This window comes from Mizuhopecten yessoensis, unplaced genomic scaffold, assembly GCF_002113885.1.
Source record: "Mizuhopecten yessoensis strain PY_sf001 unplaced genomic scaffold, ASM211388v2 scaffold3855, whole genome shotgun sequence".
Taxonomy (NCBI): Eukaryota; Metazoa; Mollusca; class Bivalvia; order Pectinida; family Pectinidae; genus Mizuhopecten; species Mizuhopecten yessoensis.
In genome coordinates this window covers 600403-623219 of record NW_018405253.1, presented here as the reverse complement: position 1 = coordinate 623219, position 22817 = coordinate 600403, and the positions used below count along the sequence as shown (strand labels likewise).

The 22817-nt window shown below is 36.6% G+C and overlaps 3 protein-coding genes across 4 annotated transcripts in view; 2 read left to right on the top strand and 1 right to left on the bottom strand.

The window, feature by feature from the left end:
- Window positions 1–857: 857 nt before the first annotated feature.
- LOC110448180 lies at window positions 858–14127 on the bottom strand. 2 transcript variants are annotated; one of them, XM_021494294.1, is made up of 3 exons: window positions 14024–14127; window positions 8700–8768; window positions 858–6582 (listed from the first exon to the last, which is right to left on the bottom strand). In XM_021494294.1, exon 3 carries the CDS (start codon window positions 6572–6574, stop codon window positions 2141–2143), a length of 4434 nt encoding a protein of 1477 aa, XP_021349969.1. In that variant the 5' UTR covers window positions 6575–6582; window positions 8700–8768; window positions 14024–14127; the 3' UTR covers window positions 858–2140. The 2 variants fall into 2 exon arrangements, with proteins under 2 accessions (XP_021349969.1, XP_021349970.1); XM_021494295.1 differs by having other exon boundaries at window positions 14037–14127.
- Window positions 14128–14305: 178 nt separating this feature from the next.
- LOC110448178 overlaps window positions 14306–22817 on the top strand; it is a 185471-nt gene continuing 176959 nt past the window's right edge. Inside the window, exon 1 of the mRNA XM_021494292.1 lies at window positions 14306–14346. The gene's annotated coding sequence lies outside the window, so the exon portion shown is untranslated. The remainder of the gene's footprint in view (window positions 14347–22817) is intronic.
- Window positions 21840–22817, top strand: part of LOC110448179 — a 4201-nt gene continuing 3223 nt past the window's right edge. Inside the window, exon 1 of the mRNA XM_021494293.1 lies at window positions 21840–22359. Coding sequence (XP_021349968.1) covers window positions 21887–22359 — 473 coding nt within the window. The 5' untranslated portion in view covers window positions 21840–21886. The remainder of the gene's footprint in view (window positions 22360–22817) is intronic.

Genomic DNA, 22817 nt, shown 5'->3' with positions numbered 1-22817 from the left:
TCTCTCTCTGTCTCTCTCTCTCGTATAATGTGGATGTACAGTGTATCTCTCTCGTATAATGTGGATGTACAGTGTATATCTCTCATATAATGTGGATGTAAAGTGTATCTCTCTCTCGTATAATGTGGTTGCATATCTCTGTATAATATGAAAGTATATTCTGTACTGGATAGTTTCAATAAATGCAAATTTCCAGCAATAAGGATGATTTTAATCAGTTACGAAACCTCTTTTTTTGGCATAAATCATCTGCCTACATCTATTCTATATGCACATTTGCCCACAATAAAATAATATAATCTAAAATAGTATAAAATGCAGCTATTACATGAGATGTATCAAATGTTTTTGAGGTACAGTACCAAGAATTAAAGGGTGTATACACACCTATTTTAGGTGTGAACATATTTTTGAATTTCAAAACCATGTACTCTAGTGCACTTGTTACCTCATCTATTACTACAAGGCAAGTACATGAGTAAATTACAATACTCATACATAGACCATAAATTTGGGTTATATAAAATAAGACTTCAGTAAAAAAAATAGGTTCAGAACATGCAAAAATAACCAGGTCTATGTATTCAAACTACTTAAAATTCTGCCTCTATTACATGGATCTACCGTATAAAATGCTATTCCTTAAACACTAATAGATATCAAATCCACAGCTCTATATATAACACATGGAAGTCATATGGCAGCTCTCAATATCCTTCCCTCAATTCTAAAAAATAATCGTAAGATAAAACTAAGAAAGTGTTACCTACTTTCACCTCAGTTCAAAAAAAAATCATGAATACAAATATTAACATTAACTATTACAGATTTTCATGAAAATCACTCAATAACAAATATTTTTCAATTATTCAAAAACTTCTGATCCTGAAAATTTAATATTTAATTTTTAAATACAGGTATATCTATCATGATTTGAATCAGAATAACGTCCAATGAAGATAACTCTACAGCTAGATGTCCATCCTACTTGACATCGTGATCAGGTGTCCTGAATGTCAATTACCAGGTAGGGCTGTCATCAGCAAGAAAAATGTTTAGGAATATTTCAAGTGTTTTCCTTTAAGTCAATCAATTTATATCAGATGATATGGCTATTTTGAAGTGGGATGTCTCCCTCATTTAACTATATTAACAATACTGATTAACATTATTGCACAAAATGTGTATTTTTAAAGACGATCATATAAATGAACACCTTGCAAAACTTTTACCTTTCTAAACATATCCTCAGTAAAGGAAACAACCAATCAACACTATGTCAAGGTGACCTTTGACCTTCAATTCCATCTACAATAGCATGCTGGACACTATGATCAGCGGTATTAGACCTTTACTTCCGGGTGCTATAGAATGTATTGCTGACAACAGCAAGTAGTCCTTAGTATCATTTCTAGAGGGGGAGAAACCCCTGTTTCACCGACTATTGTGCAATATCCACAATTGTGCCATTAATAGGTAGCTATAGGGTTTGGGGTATAACGCTGTCAAACTCTATGGATAGGTTTGCATTCAGATCACAGCCTACATAGATCTACTTAAAATATTTCATTCTGAATTGCAGTCTATATAGACTGTAGTTTTATATAGAGTAAAATTATTCAGTATTTCTTATCAATGCTAGAAGTAGTTCATTGTGCTCAAAATATGAATATCAGAATATAGAAACTATATTTCCAGATTTTTAAACCTTGAGAAGATTTGATTTTTTTTTTTTCATGTTTTTTTATGCTTGAAATTTGCCTATTCCTATGCAAGAAAAACATAATAAACTTTTATCATTGCCCCAGTGCCACCATATTAAGTCTACAAGTTGTGCAGGATATGCAAGACCATCTTGTATATAAAACATCTACATAAATTCTATGATATCGATCCTGAACACAATCCATGTGACCTCCATTTCCAGCTTAGGAAGTGACCCTAACCAACACGTGCCTATATTTCCGTGGGGATACCCAAGTCAATATTGACTATATGTTCTGGACCTCAATTTCTAGATAAGGGAGGTAACTATAATCAACAGTTTGCCTAGTTTCCTGTGAAGATACTAAGTCAGCATTGACTACATGTCCTTGATCTTGGTTTCCAGATAAGTGGGATAATCTCCTCAACTTTATGGCTAGGTGTCCTGGACCTCCATTTCAAGGTAATCTATGATGAGATCAGGTCTGTCACACTGCTGGTGGCCATGGTTTTGCAGACTGGCATGAGGGTCCATCCTTATCAGGTTGGTTGTGGAACCATTAGGTACATAAGGACTGTCCACCTTTCCCCTCCCTGTAAGAGCCTCAGGGTAATAGTTGTATGCCGACATCAGTCCCAGTGAACCATGCAGGGCTGTTGTGTGGTGATGGGGATGAAGTCCAGATGCACCAGCATTGCCAGCAGACACCAAAATAGCTGCAGCATCCCGAGCCTCCTTTTCAATTTGGTCATGCCAAATTGGATTGAGATGACTGGGTATCTTGTGTTGCTCAGCGACCATCATTGAATCGGGAAGACTAACATACTCTGAACGAACCTTCTGTTGGATTTTTCCTGAAGTTTCAGTATTTTCTCGTTTTTTTACACCAAATTGTTTCTTCTGTAGCCTGACCTTCCTCTCTTTGATTGGATTGATCCTCATGCCTTCTGATGGCTTCCTAGGGTCCTGTTCCTTGTTATAAAGACCTGTCATTTCTGCCAGACCATCAAACACACTTCCTTCTACTTCGTTTGGGTGACTATCTACTAAATGCTCTCTGAACTCTGTGACCTTATTTGTTCCAAAAGGACAGAACTTGCATGGGTAGATACTGAGTCCTGCATGTTTTTTAGTTTTGACAATATGTTTACGTATGTTTTCATGAGTGTTACAAGAGTAGTCACAGTAAGGGCACTTGTATGGCTTGGATCCAATGTGAATCCTCATATGACGCCGTAAATGTGTACTTGTACCAGCCTTATAGGTACAGTACTCGCAATGAAACTTTCTCTCCCCAGTGTGGGTCCTGGAGTGGCGAAGCAGACGATTTTTGGTGGCAGCAGCATAACCACAAATATCACACAGAAATGGTTTTTCTCTTGTATGGGATCTCATGTGTGACTCTAGTTCATTGGAAAAGTAGAAACTCCAGTGACAATTATCAAACGAACACTTAAATTTCCGCTCCCCATGTCGGCGCATGTGATTATTGAGCTGTTTCTGCAGGTAGAATGCCTGACCACAGATATCACACATGAATTTCTGTTTGCCAGCTTTCTCCATTTCATGTTGTAGCATGTGCTCTTTATATGAAGATATTTTTTTGTACTCCTTCCCACATTCCTCACATTTTCTCTCGGTAAGGCCCATGTGACCCAACAGGTGGCGTCGTAGCGACAGTGCTGAGATGAAACCAAAGTTGCAGTAGCGACACATGAACGGTTTATTTCCTGTGTGGAGACGTAAATGTTCTAGTACATGCTCCTTTTTAAGACTTTTATCACACACCGGACAATTGACCTTTTCTGCTCTGTCTAAGTGCTTCACACTCTTTAGATAGTCTGCATACACCTTACTCGTAATGTCTATGCCACCGATCTTTTTCTGTAGAGCTTCCTCTGAGTTTGGGTGGAGATGGTAGACCTCCATATGAAACTGTTTCCAGCCCTCCTCAGTAAAGCGGTGTTTACATACGTCACACTGGTATATATTCTGGGTGTTCTTGCCCTCCACCTCCTCAAGGTTAGCCTGGTGCAGCTTGCTCTGGTTGTGATGTTTGAGGGCCTTTTGGCTGATGAAAGTCATGTCACAGATGTCACATACCAGAATGTGGTTGGAGTGCACATCAATGTAGTGAGGCCGTAGATCTGAATACTTTGTCACACTGTGCTCGCAGTGATCACACTTGTAGATCTTGTTCTCTGTCTTCTTCCTGTTCTTGCGTATCCTCTTTGCTGGCAGTGTTCGTATGATAAGCTTAACACTACGCTTTAGACCTGCTACAGCATTGTTGGCTGCTTCACTTGAATTCACAACCTCAAATTGATTGACCCTCTTGCTAGCTGAGGGTTGGTACTGTTGGCTCTGCTCATTCCTGAGGTGTTTGTCCCCCTGTAGGTGGCGGTCGTAAGAGTATTTGTCCCCAAGTGTTTTATTGCAGATATCACAATAATTTTCACTGCACATGTTATGCTGCCTACTAATGTGTAAGTTCAACACCTTATATGTTTTAAACATTTTAGAACATTCACAGCATCTAAACTTTCCATTCTTTTCCAACTTGTAACTTTTCCGATTCAGTTCGGCTGCATGTTTGTAATGTACATGGCGTTTCATGTGTGTACGTGAGTGAGTGATCTTTTTGCAGTATTTACATTGGACACCCTGAAATTTCTCCTTTATAATACAGGGTTTGATTCCTGTCTTAAGTCCCTCTATGTGTGACTGCCTTGAATCCATGTGATCCCGAACGGCATCATTGTCACGACTGACAAACTTACACAGAGTACAAATTAGTTGCCCACTGAGTTTTTTGATGAGTTTGATGTGTTGTGCAGTAGTCAGATGATTTCGTAAATCTTCATCCCTGTTGAAGTAGAACTGACAGGGGCTACACTGGAAGGGACTGAGCCTTACAATGTACTTGTTGTACTGTTCCAACACGCGTAGAGTGTCAGGGTGGCCCTTTGTACGATTCCTGTGGTAGGTTGACAACATGTGACGGGCCAACACGTACTTGCTGTAGAACTTTTTATCACAGATCCAACACACCAGGACCTCCGAGGGTAGATTGATTGGCTCTGGGTCCTCCTGATGCTGATCATCGTTCTCTGCTTCATCACCATCTTCATCATTGCTGTCATCTGCATCATTATCATCAATATCAACAACAGTCTTATTTGTTTTTAACCTATCCTGGGGTGACATGTTCAAAGACATGGTGTTTTCATCCTCCTCTTCATTAACAGCTTGATGCTCTGTTTCTCCATGACAGATGTTTTCCTCCATGGTAACTCCTGGACTAGATGCCTCATCCTCATTCTCCTGGTTAACATTATCTACTGGCAGACCAGTAGTTTTGTATTCAGGAATTTTATTGTTAGCCAGAGAATCTGTTGTCTGAGAATCTGTAGTCGGAGAATCAGATTTGAAGTTCTCTTCCACGCTCTTGATTTGAGGGATATTGAGGCTCTCACCAAGTCCTAAGCCTCCCTCAGTGTCATTGTCGTAACACTTACCAATGATAACGTTCTCTTTGTGTTGTTTGCCTGTACAGTGACTAGAGTATGAGAACCTGTTTTTGAAGTATACATTACAAGCTGTACAGAAGTACTCCTGCTGACTCTGGCTCTCACTTACCATCAGTCTCCCTTTCTTTTTCTTGTCTGCCTTTGTGGACTTATTTTGTAACAGAGACTGACCTGGTTTCCACTTCCCACCTGTAGAACGACCTGGCCTGTATTTACTCCCTGAACTGTAAGGACCTTGACCTGGTTTCCATTTACCCCCAGTCTGCTGATGACCTTGACCAGGTTTCCATTTACCCCCAGTCTGCTGGTGAGCTTGACCTGGTTTCCATTTTCCTCCGGACACTGGGCCTTGTCCAGGCTTCCATTTTCCCTTGGTGTGATTGTGTGGGGGTCTCCATCCATTGTCAGAATCTGAATCAGAAAATGCATCCTCAAACAAATCATCCTCAGAGAAGGAAAAGTTCATGTCTTCATCATCACTGAAGTTCAGATTGTTCAAGATATTTGATATAGGCAGGTCATTGGTTAGATTCTCGTTGTTGCCACTGGTGACTGTGTGGCTCAAGCTTTGACCAAGCATGGTGTTCTGCTGTTGGTTCTTACTCTGTAGGGCAAGAGAGGAAAAGAAGTCCTCAGACCTTTCCCCTGATGTCCTGGAACTCATTATCATGTTGGGGTCCACCGCACTGCTAGATCCAGGACTAAAAGCATCCGGACGAAAACTTGAATACTCCAGACTGGTATCTACTAACACAGGGTTCTGAGACGAACTTCCATGGAGATTTGATGAAGATGAAAGTAGATGATTAGAGGATCCAATGTCCAGTTGTACTGTCGTTGAAATAGAGCTTTTGGTCATTACATTGGCGATTGCCAGACTGGTCATGTGACTTCTAGCCACTGTACTGGAACTGTAGTCCTGAGCTTGTGCCTCAGATATATTTGATAAACCTCCACAGTGACTGATGTTTCCTGAAATTTCTCCATGACCTCCATCTGACCCTGTGAAAGTCAAACTCCTATTAGCTGTACTTTGTGGTTGATCCTGTAGACTGATAACTGTACCAAGTTCAACATCTGCTTTGCCACCATTCTGTATGCCACCATGGCGATTATCTGCTGGAGCAGGACGTTGGTTCTGGACTAAAACACTCGATCCTGTTGGTACCTGTATCTGTTGAACTGTTTCAACAACACCAGAATGTGGAGGCTTGGTATTATTGGTCTGTTGCTTTCCTGGGCAATCATACTTCTTGTGGTTGACATAGTTGATGAGACCAACAACTGTGGATTGACACACTAGGCACATGTGCATATCGTAAAGTTCATCCCCGTCCATGATTAGGCCTGTAAAAAATAGGAAAAGGGTCAGTTCACAATATCTAGTATAGTTCTGATTATCACATTATCACACTAAGTGTTGGCTTAATATACATAAATCTTTACATAAAATGTAAGAACACTAGCTTAAGACAAGAAGTTACATGTATATCCTTATATAAATCATCTTTATATTTATTTTTGTATCTATATTTGTAAAATCTTCAAAATGACATTTATGTGACCTAGAAATATGTCTGCATTTAGCCCATGTCTAGTAATAAGCCTTACAATATTGCAAAAGATAGAGAAATGTGACTGCTATTCCATTGTTCTTATTAAGCCTAACTCCCTAGCTATTTACAGTCGGATAATTATAACCTGGACTCATTGCGGGATAAATTTGTATTTTCAAATAACGGATTCACAGGGTCAAAATTGGTATGTGTTAAACTGGCACAAGACATAAATGGAGACCAAATGTTAATACACTGTACATGTATTTCCATTAGAACAGAAAATGGACCTACCAAACATAATCTGATTCATTTTCTAAGCTTGAACTTTGAAAAATTACCCCACCCCATACAACATGGCTATATGCTAAATCACCAATAATATGTAACACTCACTGATTTGTGCATAATTTTCAGGAAATATAGATCTCCTGTTTTCAATCCTTCAAATTACAGCTTTACAATATACAAGTAAAGTAAGCTTATCCAAAAGGAAATAATTATCAATTACATGGGGTTATGAATATTAACTCGAGCAGTACTACCACTGTACTGCATTTTTGTTCCAAGTTTCAGATTTACAATAAATATTTTATTTGAACTATGACCCCTTGTCATGACCTTGGCAGTATATGAATGAGGTGACACACTGTTTATGATACACATCTATGAACTTTTATGAAAACTCTAAACCATCCAATTAGAACTTATGGTCCAAACATTACCTGTAAGATTAATTTTTCAAATATTTGAAGATTTCTTTTTTACAATTTACATTCTTTATTACTCTTGATATTTGAAGTATTTGTTGCTAAGTTAAACTGAATGTATGAATTTGGATCTCGGATGTTTTTTTCTCTCCAATATTTAGGAAAATAGCAAATCACCATCAACTATACTGGCACATATTCAAACATATCACTACATTTGAAAATGACTAAGATATACATAGTGGTGAAAAATGGTTGAAACTCCTACAATTCATTTATATCATGAACAGCAGGCACCAAACAATTTATATTTTAAGCAAAAATTCACTAGGGAAAAAACATTTTAGTCTACTCAGTTTTTATGAAACATTCCTTCACAACTTACAAAACATTTTTGAAACAAAAAGTTAGATATCCAGCTGATTTATTATAGAAGAATGTTCACAGGTACCTATTCATCCTGAACCGGACGTCAACTGTTACGGATACTGGCAAACAGATATTAAAGTAATTCATTTAACAGTCAGTGAGGTAATACCTAGTAGTAACCTTATATGGCCTTCTGTGGTAGTCTCATTGTAGATGGAGGTGACAAATTCCAGTCTGTTATGAGGCATTTATCAACAAAACAGGACTAGCACCTGTCAGTGGTCTGTTAGAATTAATTAGTGAGATCTAGGGACAATCAATCCTAATCCAGGTGTCATCTCCCAACGGCCATCACATCAGTTACAGCACCTCCGACGTCATACACAATGTATGCCAAACATTTAAAATCTATTTCCGTCCTTTTTTCTCTTTCATAACTTTGCAGACACACGATGCAACTGTTTATATTTTTTTTTATATATGATAGGCCTAAGGAGCTTAAACTTTGACCTGCGACCTCAGCAGCTGGGCTGTAGTCAAGTGTCTGCGGCTGGACATTGACACATCCACTACGTTGACACATCCACTACGTCATGTGACAAGTATTTGTTATCTTCCTTAATCTGACAATCTGACAGATATTTGCTGATGTTTCATATAACAAAACTTGGCAAATATAGAGTGGGACGCACCCTCTAAAATGTAGTATCAGAAAAAAATGTAGACAGTAACTGGAAGGGATAGGTAATTATTTACATCACAAATGCTGCCACCACGTCACAACCTTTCAACCTACACCAACACACATCACGTTACTGTGTTCCCTCACCTTTGGTGTCGTGACAGTTGACAGTAGTACCACACACCTACGTCCTCTTCCAGTCTAAATATCAGCCCACTGCAAACACAAAAGAAAAAAATAAGTAAATTATTTATACTATAAGGTTTACGTTAATCACAAATCTACATGCAATTTTCAATTCTTAATCAAACAAATATCAAATATTTGTCAAATGCATTCCTTATTGATCTTTTAGATTTAGTGAGAATTAATCAAACCACCAAATTATCACTTAGTTTAAGTAACATATCTCCCGACAGCTCATTGTTCAAGGAAATCAACATTAAATAGAGCTAAACTCTACACATTTTTCAGCCAATTCATTTAAGATAATTAGAGATTTACCGTAACATGTCATTTGACTCATAATGCAGACCGATTGTCAAGTTGTTTTGGATTGGTTAACATTAAAGTTTCTACAAAATTCTAATTAAGATTTATGTATTAAACGTGCTATGATTGTACGATTTGAAGGTACATTTCAAAATGGTTCTGTGTATCAACTAGAATTTTCTTACTGTGAAATAAGGTTTTACTTTCAAATCAGTCTCAGCTCTAAGACATGCAAATTAATGCACAAAATCAAGCCTAACTGACTTTTACTACTAATAATCAGTGACCTCTAGAAAAAGCATAAGGCATGGATATCTAACAAAATGAAAAATTCTTTATCTTTATCATGGTACTCCATGATTTAAGCATCCTACACCCAATACATCTGTTTTAACATATGGACATTTACTTTAGCTGAAGTATAGCTTGAAACATAATCATTTTGATAAACACATTTCTCCCTTCACAAATAGAATAATATTGACTCAGTCATAGAGTTTTTATTGTAATAATCTTATTTCCAATTTTCAGCAAAAAAGTATGCAGACGTACGTACATGGTCATGTGGCCAATAACTTGTATACTAAGAGTTACTTCCCTTTGCAGTGTTAGCCTGTTCATACAGTGTCTTAAAAAACAGGGTTGTTATTGTCCAGTGTAAAGACATGTTTGACAGGTTGACACATACTGAGCGCTTACACTGCTTTTAGAGAAATGAAAATAACTGTTTCAGTTATTTGTGTATTTAAAAAAACAACCATGCAATTTTTCATATATATTTATAAAGTTACAATAGAGATAAGCTACATAAGAATGATAAAGAACAAGTAGGAACAGGCTTTTACCAGATTGAGAAAACCAGTTTTTAAATGTTAACATCTAGATTGTGAATGCTCATTTTATTGAAACATGTATTTGATATCAGATATCATGTCACAATGCTATTGTTACTTGTCACTTCTGTACAACTTGTTAGGTTTAGTTTGGTTTGGTTTAATTTTATTTAACGTCCTATTAACAGCTAAGGTCATTTAAGGACGTGCCTCCATGTTGGTGGTGTATGGGTGCTTGCATGTGTGTATGCTCCTAAGAAACAGGGTATGTTACTGTGCTTGCCTCCTTGTAAAAGCGCAGATCTGATGCCGACTTTATAGTGCTATCTCACTGAAATACCATACTGAAAGACACCAAGCACAGCATTCCGCCCGGTCACATTATACTGACAATGGGTAAACAGTTGTTGTCATTCCCCTTAATGCTGAACGTTAAGCAGGGAATAACAACTACCACTTTAAAGGACTTTGGTATGTCCCGGTCTGGGGACAGAACCCATTGCCTTCCTCACCTGGGCGAACGCTCAACATTCAAGCCAAAAGTGAGGTGTTGTCAAGCAAGGTGCTACGAAATAAAAATTAGTTAGAAGTAGAAAGAAATATAAAGATCCCAAATATAGCAATGGGTGCAGATTCATGTTGATCGCCTTTGTGTCCCCAAATAAAGGACATCGAAGCAAATCCCCAATTCTGCAGGGGGTTCATGCAGTATTCCTTTCCCGATCCCCCACCTGCAGGGGTGTTCTATACAACATAATATATAATAATATTTATTTAGACAATTTTTCGTTTTTTACAGAAGCCTTTTATTGCATTATAGCATCATATCATCACAGAAACTAACTCATCGAGATTTACATTTATAAAAATATACTTTTTATGCATAATTTATATGCTGTCAAATACAACCAATAGCACGAAATAAAACCCATTTACTCCTCCAACCTTCAGTTAAAAAGTTAAACAAAGGGTCATAACTCTATATACATGTACAGAGGGTGTGTAAGCCCCAATTTCAGTATGCAACAATCTGCCATCGTATGAGGTACACAACCAAAATGACTCATGGAGAAAGTACACCCTAATAGTCCCTGAAGTACTATGTCCTTCTTTGATACTACCCTTGACTGTAATATGAATTATTAAAATATAAATTTTGGTTATGTATATATGCATGCATCATAAACATTGATGTTTTTGATGTCAAACTACTAGAACATCCTTGAAAAGGATGCTAGTTGTGGGTAAGAAATGTGGCCCATTGGGCACTTGCATTAAAATGTCAGGCTTCAATAAAATAAAACTGATTTAAATCTCATACCCTTTTAAAACTTGGTCCTTTATATACAGTAGTCCCAGGTTCAACACCTATGAGTATACCTGGTTACCATGATAACTCTCGATGCCTCTGCTAGGAATAAAATCTGATCAAATGCTTATGTAAAAGACACTTGTGCTTTCTAACAAAAAACAGACAGGTGAAGAAATGTTGACACTTGTGTTCCCTGATTATTGAATGCTGTAGGAAAGTAGATTTATGTTTACCACTGACATGTTGCTATGTCTCTCACACCAAACCAAAAAGGGGCACTGAACAACACATTTAGACTTTCTTGTTTCTTTTACTTTAACTAAAATCTGATAGTTTTGCTATTACATCTATCAACAACCCAAGAATTCTTGCTTTTCTTAGCTTATATTCAGACTTAATTCATTTTGAAGCAAAAAATATGACTTGATGTTACATTAATTTGTTTTTTTGCAGAAAAATGGATGGATGGACAGTTGTTTGATAACAAATAATTACTATGTTTATCTTAATACTGTTAATACAAGTAACAAAATGAAATATGAAGACATAAATATGTTTTCTGAAGATCAGATCAGATAAAAAACTGACAATGATTTGTTTAGCTATCAGTAGAAAGCTTGATGACCACACATTGTTCACAATGAAATGACATCATTTAATTTTCGATATTACTATCAAAAAGTCTATAAAAAAGTAGAGAAACATCTCAATCATTTTTGAGTCCTAATATTATATACTGCATGAAGACCTGGATACAATGTATGTTTGTTAATTTGGTAAGTGACTAGTTTTTAGGTGTACACATAGAATTGACATGATGGTCCAGCTTCTGTGACTGTGAGTAACAAGTTTTTGTTGTTGTTTTTCTTGAACATCCTTGTAACAGCCAGGTCACAGACACTGATAAGCAAAAGAGAAAGAACAGATAATGATAGATAGAGATCCAAAGTAATGTAGTTGGGGAAGCAGATCAAGTTTGGCCACTTCAATGTCCTCCAAGTAGAAGATTCCAAAGAAATCTCCAATATCTGCAGGGTGGGGGGCCTACTAGTCACCTCCGACTATAAATACATATGCAGTGGGAAACAGCATGTCTATACTCTTGTTGTCTCCTATGTCCAAAGTTTTTCCAATGTTTTCTTCATCCAATTATAAGCAAAAGACATAGAATGAAGCCACTGATGATTCTGCAGGAAAGGGGCACATTAGCCACTTCTTATGACCTGCAACTGAATACAGCTGATCTATTTATGTACCAGTTACGCCAGTAGATGTGTCAAAAGTAGTCGTAGACTAATGTTACGGCGTCGACAAGGGTGTGTTACCAGCGAGTTATTCTTTCCCTGAACATGAGCAGGTAAGTAAAATATTTGGTAATGATTACATTAATGATTGTTTTAACAGAATGTTAAAGATTAAAGACAGAGGGCCTTTGCAATTTCATTTCCTGGGTTGAGTTTTATTCATCTACATGCTTGATACCAGATATACAAGGTTTTGGTCACATTTGTTCTCATTATTTTCTTAAACAATGTTTCTGAGTTGCCTCTTGATGATTAAGTCACTTCAAATTTTGATTAACTTTCCCTTAAATTGACATTAATGTAATTGATGGTTTTGCACCACTGTGTCATGCCTGCCACTCTTTCCTTATATTCCTCGATATTACAGGCTTTAAAGGCAAACTTTACAGAGCTTTTCACTGTAAACAGTATGTGTATCCTTTTAAGAGAAGTATATGTACATGAAGTGGTCATGTTGCTCTGTGTACGACATTTTTAATGTCATAGCTTCATGTCTAGCAGAACAGGACTAAGTTGATTGCTGACGAACAGGCTGTGTTGCTCAGTTGCTTAACGTGACGCTACCACAATTGGTACACTATCCAAATTGGTACACTGTCAGTAAATTGTTCGAATAGTACTTTAAAATTAAATTTGAGCATCTTCCATTAACAGTATAATAAAATAGACATTTAACAGCATTTCTGCCGAATAGTTTTGTTTTCAGGAACATTTTAAGAGTACACGATGACTTCAAAGTAAACATATTGGAAATCCAGTAAAAACGATGTACGTCTACGAAACTTTGGAGGATTTTCAAGGGGTTAAATATAAGCATGTTTAAATGTTGATTTCTGGTCCTTATATTCGGATAATATAAAAGTGAATATATACAATTATAGTTCAGTGTGGTATCTATAAAAGCAATATATTTTGTTGTAATCGGCACATCAACTTGTAGAAATATAAACAATTTCCATAGCCTGTGATATGGTGTACCAATTTGGGTAGTGTACCAATTGTGGTAGCGTGACGTTAGAGCATCTCTTTTCAGATTTTTGAGGTCAGGTTCAAATCTTGGTCTGGCTGTTGCATTTTCTCTTTTCTGTTAGTTATACATATGTACCTTTGTATGATATATTTGCAACACATATATTTGTCCCAAGATAGTTTCTTTATCAATCTACATTTCTGTCATTTATCAATTTTCTTACTCTGTTATCTACAGCTAAGGTTACCACAGCTAATAAGGGTCTGTGGTAAATCTGTGCATTTTAAACTTCAAATCACTCAATACCATCATTGTCAGTCATTAATTCACATTCTTCTATTGATATAGATAAGGCATATATGTATATATGCATTCGAAACAAGAAAATTAATAATAAACATGCAGATAACATGTGCATTTGGGTATTTGTTTTGGTTGAAAATTATTTGGAAGCAAAAATCCAATATTTGCCGAGGCAAAATGGTACATTTAGATGCATATCAGGGTTTTGTATACATGAATTACCTATGCAGTGGTATCTATAAGAGTCAGATACATACAAGCATATATTACCGATGTTTCCATTGTGTTGCAACTCAAATAAACTGGCATTTTTGACGTAATGTTCTTGTGAAAGCAGAGAAAACAATACCGGAAGTAAGGCATTTTCTGACTTAGTACGCATGCTTATCGGATTTCACCTCCGACCGGAGTATATTTACTTCCGGGTGAGTTTTGGAGGTTGGTTTGAGCAGTGTGCTGCTGTTTTTCTTGACATGCGGTACTTTTAAATAATGGTTGACAACAAAAACTGATGGCAGTGGACGATTAACAACCCGGAGAATGCCAAGAAGAAAACAAGAACAGCCCAAACGATGTAAATGTAAGTACAGGACGTCAACATGAAAATCGTGTACACAATCGCACTCGAGCAGTCAAATTTTATGTCGTCTGTCAAAAACGCACGCATGGCTACCCATACTCAGAATGTCGCGACGTACCCGTAAACAAATTACGGGTATCTGTTTACATTTTTAATTGTGTTCAGAAAACATAAAGTTCATTTTTGAAATGTTTTATGTACCACTTTCATCTTAGGTTTAATGTTTATGGGGTCGAGTAGGATTTAGAACATGTCGCCCGTACTATGCTGTTTAAGTGTTAGCCGACAACAGGCACATCTGCTGTTTGTTCTGAACACATCAATCAAAGGTTTCATTGCAGATTGTCAATCAGCTGTCAGGCGGCCTTTGTGGAACCAGTACAATCAATCTCCGCTTCCATCAATCAACCCCAGCTTTTATATTGTTAATGTATTTGTTCAACAGTGCAAACAAAGGCGCCTGCTTCGTATCTGACATTTTGCAAGATGTATTAGCAAAGTCTTGCATTAGATGAAATGATAAGATGACATTTGGGACTATAATATGGGAAGTGAAACTTTTTGCATTTATAATTATCCTCACGCAGTATGATCTAAAGAAACTTGTTGTTTGGTTTCCAGGGGGAATCACACACTGGAAGGAATTCATGGGGTTGTGTAATGGGAGATGCTAATTGCAATGTGATTGATGGTTACTGTTATCAGTCAAAAGAGAACACAAATAACGTCATTTATTTTTCATACATGTCAGTTTGCAAGCCCATAAATAATAGTTAATGAAGAAAATACCATTGCAAGGCCAAGTGGGGTAGTTTTATCTGAAAACATCAAATTGATTTGCACATGACATACATTAGGAGAGCAGCTGTCAACTGCAGCTCGTTTGTCTGACAACTGACACTCTGCTTTTTAAAACTCAGGTAGCTGTGCTTATAATGGCTGGGGATGTGGAAGGTCGTTCAGCCTATATATAGCTCTCCTAGTCATTTCCTGAGAAACATGGGTGGGGAGACAAAGAAATTCAAAATTACTTTTAAAGTTAACTCGGAACAGGAAATAATGGATTGGAGGTTCAATGAATTAGTCAAATGATAGGCTGTTATTTGGCTGTAGAATCCCTAGAGTTCAGATTCTGGTAACAAATTAAGTTTTATATCAAACATGTTGCTCATAAATCAATCACTATTTGATAGTAAAAGTTCAATAACACTAATGCAGATTGTGATTTTAGCTCTTCATCCATCTGCTTTCATCTGCCAGATATGGGTCTTTGCAGAAGTAACCATGAATTTTGTCATCCTCTGGAGCATTTGACATGTACCCACTTTGTTTTCCTGGCTCAGTTATTGTGTGCTCAAGTCAAGAAAATAAACCTGCATAATGCAACTTTTCAAAAGATGCTAAGTGTGTGTTAGTGATACAGGCCATTACTCACGGGTAGACATAATTAGACTTTAATCCCATTAAACTTGGGTACATAAAGACAGCTGTTGTAGTTAGTTTTTACAATGACGGGAAGAAAGGGGTACATAAACTACAATGAAATTATTCTGTTATCCACCAGTTCCTCACACCAAGATAATTACATGCACCCATGTTGTTTTATTACTCCTGGATTGCAAATTTGCGGAGATGCATGGCCTTATATTCAACTTTCAAGTGTCGCATCATTTTCAAATAATGTTCACCTTTTATACAGTTAGGGCAGAGACAAAACACCATTTCAGGAAAATCTATTTATCTCGTGTACCAGTTTGGAATTAAAGCATCAATGCAGGCGTATTCTGAAAATGAGGACACTATCTGTGGAAGTAGTCATTTTAAGTTAATTGGCATTTCTGAGGAAATATCTAATTGAGTTTTATTTTTTTTCATTTTCCCTTTATTGTGATGGATGGATAAGAGATTTTTGTAAATAACAGGATTTTTTGTCAGTTTGTAATTAACTTAAGTGAAATTATGGTTTTAAATGATTTCAACTAAACATCTTTTCCTGTATCATTGAGAGTGTTACAGTTAGTATTTATGGTTAAATAATGGTTTCCCATATTCTATATTTTTACTTGTCACTTTGCTAAATACAGAAAGTCTAAAAATAATGAAAATTATGATTATATAATCGTATACATATGATGATGTGGTATCATACATCAGGATCTAAATGCCTTCATTTGAAACAATACCATGCATTAGAAATAAAATTCCTCTGAATCAGTGCTGTAATTAGAAAATTGATTAACCTTTATGCATTTATCTGTCACGTTCACTCTTTGCAGACAGCTCGTAAAGGGAATACGTTTGAATCATTAAAACAATTGACTCTGAACTTTGAGTAATGCAAACTAGTTTAAGTCCATCATATAAAGAAAATAATATCCCTTGGTGTGGTAATATTGGCCGTTTAAAAGATATGGCAGGGATAGGTTGCTCTATGGTACCAGCATAATTTCCCATTTTAAGTACTGGTAGCTATGCTATTGAAATTCTCAAAAGACACAAATTTGAATGATGAGACAGTTAAGGTCAAATATTACCTTTTCTGTCACAGCCAGTTATTGGCTAAATCCAGGAATGAACTTTGCTCCTAAAATTGGTTATTTTGGTCAATAACAACTAACAAAAGAAATATTAATGATGTGTGTAATAAATAGAGCTTTTTAAAAATTACAAAACTTGTTTGGATTTAATATGGTTTAAAAAATGGATCAGATGTTAGTATAAAAAATGATAGACCATTTCACCACATCTTCCATGATAAAAAAACAATAATTTGCCTTTACAAATACTGATATGTGCTATGCCAGTCAGTGACCAATCTATTTTTTTTGTGCTTATAGTTTCATTTAGGTTACCCGGACATAAAATACCTATATCTCAAAAGTTTCCTAACAGTTATTTCTTTTTATGTGTACACCATTTTATTGCTGTGCAATTGTTTGAAAAGAAGAGCATTTCATTTCTGATTGGTGTGCTTTAAAAAAAGGAGCATGTATGTTTTGCAAATCAGATCTCCTAGGATCATCTAACGTTCAAAGGCTGGAGCAGAACTATCATATGTCAAGCATATATATAGAGTAATTTTTTGAGGTATATCACTTAATATTTCATACACATAGCTGTACAGTTGTTTCATCAAACAGTGATATATCTCTGCTTTACAGATAAAGATTTCCAGAGCACTTGAGATTGAATAATTGATGCTAGGATATTTATCTTAATGTAGGTATGACACACACATGTACCAGTAATTGTTATCATGGGGTTTAACCAAGTAGGACATTTTATACATGTTCAGATTACTATAATTTGATGATTTTAGGCCTCATGTTGATGAAAAATATATTTAATGGTGTAAAGATTGTTTAAGATATTTATAAACATAAGATAAATAGCATTGTGCATATTTAGCCGGTAAAATACAAAACATTTATCAATGAGCAGAACAGTAAGGTTTAGTCATTTAATTAATTAAAGATGCCTCTTTTGAGAAATAATTTTGGTTTATTCATTTTCAATGTTTAAACATTGTGTATTTCAACATATTTTATGATCTGTCGTTAATTGCTGTCAGATTCAAATTGAGGGTAGTTTTAAAGGCCAGAGCAGTCTAGTTTCCCATGAAGGATATTTACTTACATTCAGAGCCTTTGGTTTTGTGACCAAACATGTCTTACGATTGGAAAGGTTAATCCTTGTATCTCTCATTACCAGGCTAATTTCTAATTCTGCAGTTTGATAATTGAATGAAGTTCATAATTGAATAAGTTTTAGACCTGTCACACTGACATAGATCTCTTTAATACGATTAACAGGCCATGGTCCTCTCGTATTAAGGATCAGTCCTGAGATCGTCACTAATTAGGCTGTATGAAACTCCCATTAAAAAGGCAGGATAATACAGCTTTATCAGTTTATTTGCTAATCTCTCCCTCAGCCATAGCCCCTCCCCACCCTCCATAGATTAGATCTGTTCCCGCAAGAGGGACAGGATAAGGATTTTAATCAATACTTAATTTGATCTTATAAGCACACCAAACTCTTACACAAACATGAGAAGGACATGAAATTAAAGATTTAATACAAAAAAGTTTTAGAAACACATCATTGGTCAGAAGATTGAGACTGTTTGATAGACAAATGAAGAAAATGAAACTAAAATAAAAACTGATATAAAGTGGTAGTCAGGTCAGGGGTGATAATTAGGTCAAATACAGAATTATCCCCCCTGATCTAATTTCACCTCACTCTTCATCCCATCCCTAAAATTAAATTTTACCACCTAATCTTTCATTATGATAATATTGTACAAGTTTAAATATTAACACCAGATTTATATCCAACTGAAGCAAACAAGGAAATGGACACAATTTCTATATATATATATGATATATCAATAGTTTTGCATGTTTGGTACCCAATTTTTAAAAAGGCTGATACCAACACTGACAATACTGGCATGGGTTACCCTATGATGATTTATGAAATAACGAAAAAAAATCAACATGAAGTGTATTAATCAAATATTTAAAATTCAGTAGTGTTCAGGTAGACAATGAACACCAGTTTTGAACATATGGTGGTTGCAGTACCAATATGTGATACTGCTTCAAGTTCAGTATGTTGTTGCTTTTTAAAATGAGGAAAACATCTAAAATGGCCTTTTCTAAAGTTGTGAGCTTGTACTCACAAAAGCTTGACAGGATGTTACTACATATGACAGCTTGTGAGCTTCGTCTGTAGTTGATTCATCAAAATCTTTCATATTTTCATCAATAAATTAAGAAAAAAATCCTTTTAATTTTGATAAAAAATACAGTCGCTATTGAAATACAAAATGGCGTATTTGTCGGCTGTGGAGAATTATAGAAGTTAAGGAAGTATTAGTGTATGAGACAGCTAGGTTTTGGGCTAGCATCTGTAATTGTAGATTAATAGATTTCCATGTCTGGAGTTTGATTTATGATGGCTGGCATCTTCTATATAGTGTGTTTTATATTGTGAGCTGTAACACCATAATGATGAGTTGTGATTGACCTTATGTCTAGTAATTCTGCCTTTTGAATTTCGTGTATTTACAGAATACATCTATCTGCTTGCGACTGCTGTATATTTAGTGTATTTGCGTCTGTCTGTGTCTAATGCGCCCATTTTCTGGTCGCCCGTTAGGTAGACAATCAGATTTAATTCACTGGTTTTTTTCGCACACTTATCAGAAATAAAGAATCCGATGATCTAAGGAAAAAACAAGTTGTATGATACATGTATAAATATGGATTCATATTGTATAGGACATATATATATATTTTGGTTTAGAACCCACTTTTATCTATTACATGATTGGGCAATTGGTACGCTCAGTGATAAACAGTCAAGGGAAGAAATCGTGTAGCGGGTAGTACATTATTGTGGGAGAAAACATGTTAAATGTGACACTGGCCTCGGAACCTCCGCGACCATGTCAAAGACATACAAACTGCAAATCTTGCACTATTCATCAACTAACGGTAAACCCCGGGGACAGTGGGAAAGTAAGATTGGTTGTACAATTACCGAATAAACTGTGTTTATGTCTGTAAAATGTATATTGATTCCACCCATTACACTGGGTGTTTTTCACTCGTGAAGAACATCTGATGGAGACTCAGGGGCATGTAGATGCTGTACTGTACCATCATACCCTTACCGCGCGGTAATAAATGTTTAAGGAGGATTGATTCCCTACGAAGGGGAGACAACTTTATGCTTGATATTATTGATTGATAATAAAAGTACATTTAATCCAGTTTATTTTTTGCAACCAATGTTCAGTTTTATTGATGCTTATTGCTAATCAGTTTTTACTGGAAAGTAGTCTGTGTCAGCAAAACTTGTCTACACCTTGTGTGTTTAAAAAAGCACTCTTCTTCATATGTTACAAGCAAATTCCCCTGTGTCCTGAAGGACATTTAATCCAGGTCTTTGTGGTTTTGTTTTCACTGTGAAGTAACATAATACTACATCTATGTAACACATCTTTTTGTCAACCCTTTGCCCAAAAACTAGCGTATTTAACTTTCTTCACCAATTGATAGATGCAAATCTTGCTATATTGAATATTTATGAACTGGCAACTTGAATGCTGATGTAATATCACAATAGAGTGGTCAGATGGTGCAGTGGATAGCGCACTTGCTTTTCACCAAGGCGGCCAGGGTTGTACGCGAAAAGGCTGGGATCACCTGCCTGACCATGTGGGTTTTCTCCTGGTACTCTGGTTTCCTCCCATTCTAATACCTGCACGCTTACATCAGGGCCAACAAGAGTGATTAATATACCTTTGCGTATAGTGCACACTTTTTTAAGTAAATATTGTCATGTCAAAAGGGGGTGCACACTATATGCAGGAACAAGTCATTCTTGGGTTATCGCTCTTGAGTTTCTGGTCCGCCATATTGGATTACCTCCCTTCAAATAGTTTTATTTTGAGTCGTATTGAGGGCTTGTTGACTCCAATCAATCAATTGTTAATTAATCGGCGTTATAAAACCCAAGCTACCGTTGATGCTTCTTTTCCTGTTTGATAACCTTTATTTTTAGGATTGTTTTCACAAAAAAAATATCATTTTATTTTCATTTTTTCTCTCTTTCAAATCTGACCCCAAAAACGTACCTGCGCACTTTACCCGAGTGCGCACTATACCTGCAAATTTACAGTTAGTTGAAATAACTTGTTTCATAATTGTTGTAAAATATATAAAGTTCATATATATTTAATATAGCAATATTGTATGGAAGTGGTTATTTAAGTTACCAAGGTAAATCAATGACATAGAAAATACACCTGTCATCAAGGGTTACCTGCATTACACCTGGCTAAAAAAATAGTTATGGGTTACCTGTAGTACATCTGTCATCAAGGGTATCTGCATTACAACTGACATACAAACAAAGTTTAACATGTAGTACACCTGTCATCAAGTGTTACCTGCATTACAACGGACATACAAAAGTAGTTATGGGTTAGCTGTAGTATACCTGACATACAAAAGTAGTTATGGGTTACCTGTAGTATACCTGACATACAAAAGTAGTTATGGGTTACCTGTAATACACCTTTCATAAAGTGTGACCCTGCATTACACCTGACATATAAATTCAGTTATGGGTTATCTGAAGTTCACCTGACATCAAAGTTACCTGTATTACACCTGATATATAAAATCAGTTAGGGTTATCTGAAGTTCACCCGACATCAAAGTTACCTGTATTACACCTAATATATAAAATCAGTTATTGGTTACTTGAAGTTCACCTGGCATCAATGGTTTCCTGTATTACACCTGACATATAAAATCAGTTAGGGTTACCTGTAGTATGCCTGACATCAAGGGTTACCTACATTACACCTGACATATAAAATCAGTTATGGGTTACCTGAAGTTCACCTGGCATCAATGGTTTCCTGTGTTACACCTGACATATAAAATCAGTTAGGGTTACCTGTAGTATACCTGACATCACATCCAGTCACTATTACTATCCATTTTTTTAGTTGAACCTCATGCAGATAGTAGCTAGTACTGATTTTAAGTACTTTTCGTACAGTTCGGGAGGTCAGTATCCAAACATCTCAACAGGGGTACAGTTCGGGATGTCAGTATCCAAACATCACAACAGGGGTACAGTTCGGGAGGTCAGTATCCAAACATCACAACAGGGGTACAGTTTGGGAGGTCAGTATCCAAACATCACAACAGGAGGTACAGTTTGGGAGGTCAGTATCCAAACATCACAACAGGGAACAGTTCGGGATGTCAGTATCCAATCATCACAACAGGGAACAGTTCGGGAGGTCAGTATCCAAACATCACAACAGGATACAGTTAGGGAGGTCAGTATCCAAACATCACAACAGGGGACAGTTTGGGAGGTCAGTATCCAAACATCACAACAGGATACAGTTAGGGAGGTCAGTATCCAAACATCACAACAGGGGACAGTTTGGGAGGTCAGTATCCAAACATCACAACAGGATAGTTGAACCTCATGCAGATAGTAGCTAGTACTGATTTTAAGTACTTTTCGTACAGTTCGGGAGGTCAGTATCCAAACATCTCAACCGGGGTACAGTTCGGGATGCCAGTATCCAAACATCACAACAGGGATATAGTTCGGGATGTCAGTATCCAAACATCACAACAGGGGTACAGTTCGGGATGTCAGTATCCAAACATCACAACAGGGATATAGTTCGGGATGTCAGTATCCAAACATCACAACAGGAGGTACAGTTTGGGAGGTCAGTATCCAAACATCACAACAGGGAACAGTTCGGGATGTCAGTATCCAATCATCACAACAGGGAACAGTTCGGGAGGTCAGTATCCAAACATCACAACAGGGGACAGTTTGGGAGGTCAGTATCCAAACATCACAACAGGGTACAGTTCGGGATGTCAGTATCCAATCATCACAACAGGGGTACAGTTCGG

Excerpts from the sequence above, each read along its gene's own strand:
- LOC110448180 (XM_021494294.1), bottom strand. The coding sequence starts at position 6,574 with ATGGACGGGGATGAACTTTACGATATGCACATGTGCCTAGTGTGTCAA.